At 47.8% G+C, this 7,072-nt stretch overlaps 1 protein-coding gene across 1 annotated transcript; it reads left to right on the top strand.

Moving 5' to 3' along the window:
• Positions 1–3,219: 3,219 nt before the first annotated feature.
• LOC123097629 (putative cyclic nucleotide-gated ion channel 7) lies at positions 3,220–5,923 on the top strand. Its single transcript, XM_044519456.1, has one exon. It carries the CDS (start codon positions 3,681–3,683, stop codon positions 5,778–5,780), a length of 2,100 nt encoding a protein of 699 aa, XP_044375391.1. The 5' UTR covers positions 3,220–3,680; the 3' UTR covers positions 5,781–5,923.
• Positions 5,924–7,072: the final 1,149 nt, after the last annotated feature.

Genomic DNA, 7,072 nt, shown 5'->3' with positions numbered 1-7,072 from the left:
TCACTAGGGACATGTTGTGGTCTATGTATTCACACATGTATTATGATTTTCGGATAACACAATTATAGCATGAATAATAGACAATTATCATGAACAAGGAAATATAATAATAACTATTTTATTATTGCCTCTAGGGCATATTTCCAACAGTTGCACATAGCACTGGTAGGGGGGTGGGCAGGGTGTGCAAAAGCATGAAAAACTACACATCCACGAATAAGGATGAGAGTTGCACATCGACTACTAGGTTGTTGGCGGGGCAGTAGACTAGTTGCACATTACGTTCTCATGATTGGTAGGTTGCAACCTCATAGAAAATTGGATCATGCAGCTACAAAAACTAAGTTTATAAAAAAGTTGCACCATTCAGTACTAAAGTTGCATAATGCAGTACTAAAATTGCACGATATAGCACCAAAGTTGGCATCAATTTTTTTTCGTCAAAACATACTCATGGGGGATCAAGTTTCAAAGATTTCGCCGCGAGGAATCCAGCGGTGAAGACGGGTCTGAATTTGGATGCACGGTTTGAAAGATATGACTTTTCAAAAATTTGAAAACCCAAGATAAGTGCACATGCACACCCATCAAACAAGGAATCTCTTGCTCACGTGAATATGTCATTGCTATCCGCCACGTCATGCATAAAGACAAAATTTTAGACCACAACACTGCATGCATGCATGTGTGAGTTTCGCTAATTAGTGCGTATGCACTTTTTAAAATTCAGGTTTATTTAGTTGATGGATCTCGAAGGCCATTCAGCAAAAGAATATCCCACTCTCACATCTGAGATCAGACATGAAGAGAGTTGATGCAGATCATTCACCGAGTAATGTAATTCGGCCGATAATTTCCGTCTTCTCCCGCGCATGCATGCATTTGCAAGAAGGTTTGCATGCAACCAAATGTACCAGTCGGAAAGGCTCCACGTGTCAGCTGCGCCCTTCGTCCTCGTCCCCGCCTCCGCGCGCAGCGCGTTACACCCCGCTCTCGAACGTATATGATTCAATTTGTGCGAACATTAAATTTAGATGAGCTAAATTTTATCTAGATTAGATTTAGCAGATCTGGAAATGAAAAATCTAGTTACACTCCACTCTAGCTACACGATCAAACCAAAAATAAAAGAAAGCAGAGAATGAAAAGACATGTGTCCCTACACAAAAAAAACTAAGCCTACAAAAAAAACCAATACACAAAACATAATAACAGTTCACTAGAAAAATGTCATATCGGCTCTCACTGCTTCATGAGGGACAAACCAAAAAAAACATGACGCAAGGACGACGAGCATGACTCGGAAGTATGTGTATATGATGTATATGAGTTAGATGAAACATTCTCAACTCTCATTTAGATAATAATTAGCAAACCAATCCGAAACGGGACCTCTGACCGCGCCAGAAAAAAGGGCCCAACAAAGGACACACACGTGAACCGGTTGATAAATAGACACCAAACACAGATTTGACACAAAGCGCGCGTGACAAAATAACCCGCAATCAAGATTTTCACAACATTTAAAGCGAACATATGACAGAGGAAAAACAAGTTCATGAATTCAAATGAATAAATAAAGAATAAAGGGGAAATGAAAAATGGAAAAATGGAAAAATGGAAATAAAAAATATAAATATAAAATCATGAATATAAAATAGTTTATAATTTAAAACAAATAATAAAATAGAAAAAAGAAAAAAAGAAAACAAATACCAGGTATCAAATAAAAGTGTAGAAAAATAAGAAGAGCTAGAACTGAGTGTAGCACAGATTTATGAAAGAAAGAAAAACAAAGTCAATCAACCTCGCAGTAGCAACGACCTTGAGTAGCATAGACTTGGAAAAACCAACAACGCCCGACCTAGCACTAGCAAGGACCTGGACACAGGCAACGCCTGAGACAAACGCGCCGCCGAGCGAGCGCAGCAGCCAGATCATGGCGTTTTGCCAGATCATGGAGTATAATCTAATAATTCTAGATTTAGATGTGAGATAGCTATTTCACATCTAGATATGAAATAGCGAACCTGATATTATTTTTGTATCTGGCAAACGGGTATATGCATTCTTGAAACTGCCGTCACTGTCTTTAGCATTGGATACTGCTCTAAGGTTTCTGTTTGTTTTTCCATAACATGCCGCCTTAATTACTTGGTTAAAGGGTGTTCTCTACGTCTGCTCTTGATAAACTAGGTGATTTTCTCACGCGTTGCAGTGGGAATTTGAAGAGTAAGTTCAGATGTATTATGTATAAATAAAATGATCCAAATCAAGAGCTTCTTTTTTTAATAAAAATGTTTCATACTTGCACTCCGTGTAAACAAAGAATACGCATGTGGTTTGCTTGGGCTTGCTAAATAATGTTAGTGAATGCTGACATGACATATTTGGTGAGGTGGAGGATCACACGTTGAGAGAATTAGACTTAGTGGATGATGACATGACATATTTAAGATTCAGATTTAACCCATTTGTGCTTGAATATAATGGTTTTTTAGAAGCAGCAAAAAAGAAAGTAATCATGTTTACTTGAGTTGAGCTTTCTCCTCTTCTTGGGTGACGTTTACTGTGCCTGGACACCGGGAGATACAAAGACAGAGGTGTGACCTTGTTCTTGGCTTCTTGCTCTTGATCGTACGATTCCATTCAGGGTTTCTCTCCTTATTTCAGATGAAGTGGAGACCGCAAATCGTGAAGTGAGATCGCTCTCGCGCTTATTATATCGTTGGCACTCAAATTTACCCCTTTATTTAGTCGATGGATCTCGACGGCCATTCAGCAAATGAATTTCTCACTCTCACATCTGAGATCAGACATGAAGAGAGTTGAGGCTAGTCGTCATTAGTATTATAGACTAGTATCATGCATATGATATTAGTGTATAATACTCATCCGTAGTGCATAGTATCATATGTTAGTATCATAGATGATTTCATTTATTGCTTGTCATGCATGACACATAGTAGCACAACATTTAATATGATACGGTATCATGATATGATACTCAACCCTCTATTTTTTCATTTAATTCTATATCACCTCATCAAATTTGTTTAGTTGGCATGCATGATACTATCTATGATACTTCCGTTATGACCAGGATCATTCACCGAGTAATGTAATTCGGCCGATAATTTCCGTCTTCTCCCGCGCATGCATGCAACCAAATTAATGTACCAGTCGGAAAGGCTCCACGTGTCAGCCGCGCCCTTTGTCTTCGTCCTCGCCTCCGCGCGCGGCGCGCGCTACACCCCGCTCTCGACCACGAAGCGCAGCAATTCCTGCAACCACGGAGAGAGCAGGAGGAGCCGAAGGAAGGGAGAGCAGATCGACTGGCCTCCATAGTTTCCACTTCCTGACCGCGAAATTCAGTTCCCGTCGACCGGTTGCTCGTTCTCTGACTCGTCGATCGTCTTCGTCGTCGATACCTGTAGCAACCGCCGCCGGCATGTCGTCTCAGCCTCATGCATGCACCGTGTGGTGATCGGCGTGTACCGATGATGATGATCACGCAGCAGCATGCAGCCGCCTCCGCCCTAGGTCCCGTGGAGGAAGACCGTGTTCTCCAGCTGCGGCGGCCGTAGCCCGTAGGTCCCCTTTCATCGACGACGACGACGGCCGCAAGGACAAGTTCGTGAGGTTGGAGGAGACGGTCAGCCCGAGGATCGCCGCCAGCCATGGACGTCCCCGGCAGCGGGCACCAGATGGACAGCTACTTCTCCCGCCCCAAGATCCGGTCCCGGTCCATCCGCATGGCGGCCGCCGGCGTGATCAACCGGTCGGAGCGGCTCAAGAACATCGGCCGCGTCTTCCAGGAGGACCTCAAGAACATCTCGCTCAAGATCTACGACCCGCAGGACCCGTTCCTGATGCGCATGAACCGCCTCTTCGTCTTCTCCTGCATCATCTCCGTCGCCGTGGACCCGATGTTCTTCTACCTCCCTTCCGTCACCGAGACGGAGTACAACACCTGCATCGGATTCAACCGCATCCTGGCGGCCGGCGCCACCGCCGTGCGCTCCGCCATCGACTTCTTCTACCTGGCGCGGATCGTGCTGCAGTTCCACACCGCCTTCATCGCGCCGTCGTCGCGGGTGTTCGGCCGCGGGGAGCTCGTCATCAACAACAGGGACATCGCGCAGCGCTACCTCCACCGCTTCTTCATCGTGGACCTCCTCTCCGTGCTCCCGCTGCCGCAGATCCAGATGATCAAGTTCTTCATGCGGCCCAAGGGCGCGGACCTGCTCCCCATCAAGACGGCGCTCTTCTTCATCGTGCTCACCCAATACCTGCCCCGTCTCTTCCGCTTCTACCCCATCATATCGGAGCTGAAGCGCACCACCGGGGTGTTCGCGGAGACCGCCTTCGCCGGCGCCGCCTTCTACCTGCTCCTCTACATGCTCGCCTCCCACATGGTGGGCGCCTTCTGGTACCTCCTTGCCGTGGAGCGCGTGGACGACTGCTGGCGCGAGAAGTGCGCGGGGCTCAAGTTCGACCGCTGCGTAAAATTCATGTACTGCGGGGGCGCCGGGGCGACCAAGGAGGACAGGGATAACCAGTTCACCGAGTTCATGGAGTGGCGGACCATGATCAGGCAGGTGCTCAAGCAGGAGTGCGCGCCCATGGACAACAACGGCACGGGCTTCGACTACGGCATCTACAGCAATGCCATCACCTCGGGGGTGACCCACACCCAGGACCTCATCCCCAAGATCCTCTTCTGCCTCTGGTGGGGCCTCCAGAACCTGAGCACGGGCGCCCAGGGGCTAGAGACGACGCACTACAAGGGGGAGGCCCTCTTCGCCATCCTCCTCGCCCTCTTCGGCCTCATCCTCATGGCGCTCCTCATCGGCAACATGCAGACGTACCTCCAGTCCATGACGCTGCGGATGGAGGAGATGCGGCTCAAGCGACGGGACACGGAGCAGTGGATGCGCCACCGCCACCTCCCCGACGACCTCATGGAGCGCGTGTGGCGGCACAACCAGTACAAGTGGATGGAGACGCGGGGCGTGGACGAGGACGGGCTCGTGAGCTGCCTCCCCAAGGACATCCGGCGGGACGTGAAGCGCCACCTCTGCCTCCGCCTCGTCCGCCGCGTGCCGCTCTTCGCCAACATGGACGAGCGCCTCCTGGACGCCATCTGCGAGCGGCTCAAGCCCAGCCTCTGCACGGAGTGCACCTACGTGGTGCGGGAAGGGGAGCCCGTCGACGAGATGTTCTTCATCATCAGGGGCCGGCTGGAGAGCTCCACCACCGACGGGGGCCGCATAGGGTTCTTCAACAAGGAGCTCCTCAAGGAAGGGGACTTTTGCGGCGAGGAGCTGCTCACCTGGGCGCTGGACCCCAAGGCGGCGGCGAACCTGCCCTTGTCCACGCGCAGCGTCAAGGCGATGTCGGAGGTGGAGGGCTTTGCGCTGCACGCCGACGAGCTCAAGTTCGTCGCCGGGCAGTTCCGGCGGTTGCACAGCAAGCAGCTGCAGCAGACGTTCAGGTTCTACTCGCAGCAGTGGCGCACCTGGGCGTCGTGCTTCATCCAGGCCACATGGAGGAGATACCAGAAGCGAAAGAGGCTGGAGCAGCGGAGGCGGGAGGTGGAACAGATGTATGGCATGGCGTCCACGTCGTCGTCGAGCCATTTCAAGACGACGTTCCTTGTGTCAAGGTTCGCCAAAAAAGCCATGCGCAACGTGCTACGTAAGCGCTTGCTCCGGGAGGAGAGCCTCATCTTGCTGCCCAAGCCGCCAGAGCCCGACTTTGGCAGAATGCACTACTGATTCGGTTCGGTTGTGACCCGCAGTTGCCGCGCTGCTAAATGATATGCTTGGACGTGAAATTCAGAAAATAAAACTTGTTTGGTGAGAGCAGTGAAGACAAGAAAAACACGAACATATAATACGATATATTTTATTAAGTTTCAGGTGGAACCATTTTGTCAAAAAAAAAAGTTTCAGGTGGAACCAACACTAATTGAACGGGCTCAACTAGTTAATCTGAAATTACATCAAAAAAAGTGAAACTATCAAGTTGGCTAACTGCCACCTTAGCCATCAGATGAGCGACGACATTGACACTTCTTTGGAGTGTAGTACATCACACGACCATATCGAGCGCAACAACAAAAACAACAACCAAGTTGCAATGATGTCATTGTGACATCATACTCACTCCGGCAAGACTCTATTCAAGCAGTGCATACCTTTTTTCTAGAGCTAAAGACAGAGGGTAAAATACAAGAAAGTTAGACAAACTTCTACCACAACCTGGTGAGAAATAAGTTCCACTTAAACACAATACAACCACAACGCAAAAACAGGCCCGGTCATGAGATTTTGAGGGCCCAGGATGAAAATTGAATTTGGTCCACTTAATTTTGATAGTATCAAAAAAGAAAAAAGACATACCTTCTCTGAAATCGCGTTGTCGAGGTGGCAGGTGGACGTGGTACAATCTCCTCTCGACGACTCGCTTCTCAGTGTTCATCCTGTGAGGGGGGCGGTGACAAGGTGTTTTTGGCGAAATTGATAACAGGAAGAGAATGTTTTGTGACGTAAAATGTCTAACTAGCATGACAACTACAATCTGCTTATGTGAACATATTTAAACCAAAGTAGATTATAAAAAATGTTCAGCTATAAATTTAGAACATGTTATCAACATTTACAAACAATACATGAGTTTATTATTAATACCCCTCTTGTCTAGGTTTGTTTTTATAGAGAGATTAAAAAAAAGGTTTGTTTTATATATATAAAAAAGGTATACACTAGATAGAATTTTTAGGCAAGATACTCCAGATTGCTATTGGGGTTGCTATAGGTATCCATCATTCATCAGTAAACTCGCTACATGCTTTGGACACTTCGGTGAACTGGAGATTCACCGGCTTCTATGGAGCGCCAAGAGTAGAAAACAAGCATCACAGTTGGTGATTCCTTCGTACCCTACATACACTCCCGCATTCAGCGTGGTTATGTATGGGTTATTTTAATAAGACCCTATATGGGGAAGAACATTTCAGTCAGACGGCTCGACCAGAATGGCAGATGAGAGCTTTTCGCGAGATCAC

The sequence above is a fragment of the Triticum aestivum genome, chromosome 1A (assembly GCF_018294505.1).
Source record: "Triticum aestivum cultivar Chinese Spring chromosome 1A, IWGSC CS RefSeq v2.1, whole genome shotgun sequence".
Classification (NCBI taxonomy): Eukaryota; Viridiplantae; Streptophyta; class Magnoliopsida; order Poales; family Poaceae; genus Triticum; species Triticum aestivum.
Note: the sequence above shows the minus strand (reverse complement) of the source record. Positions and strands in the feature narration are given on the sequence as shown.

Excerpts from the sequence above, each read along its gene's own strand:
- LOC123097629 (XM_044519456.1), top strand. The coding sequence starts at position 3,681 with ATGGACGTCCCCGGCAGCGGGCACCAGATGGACAGCTACTTCTCCCGC.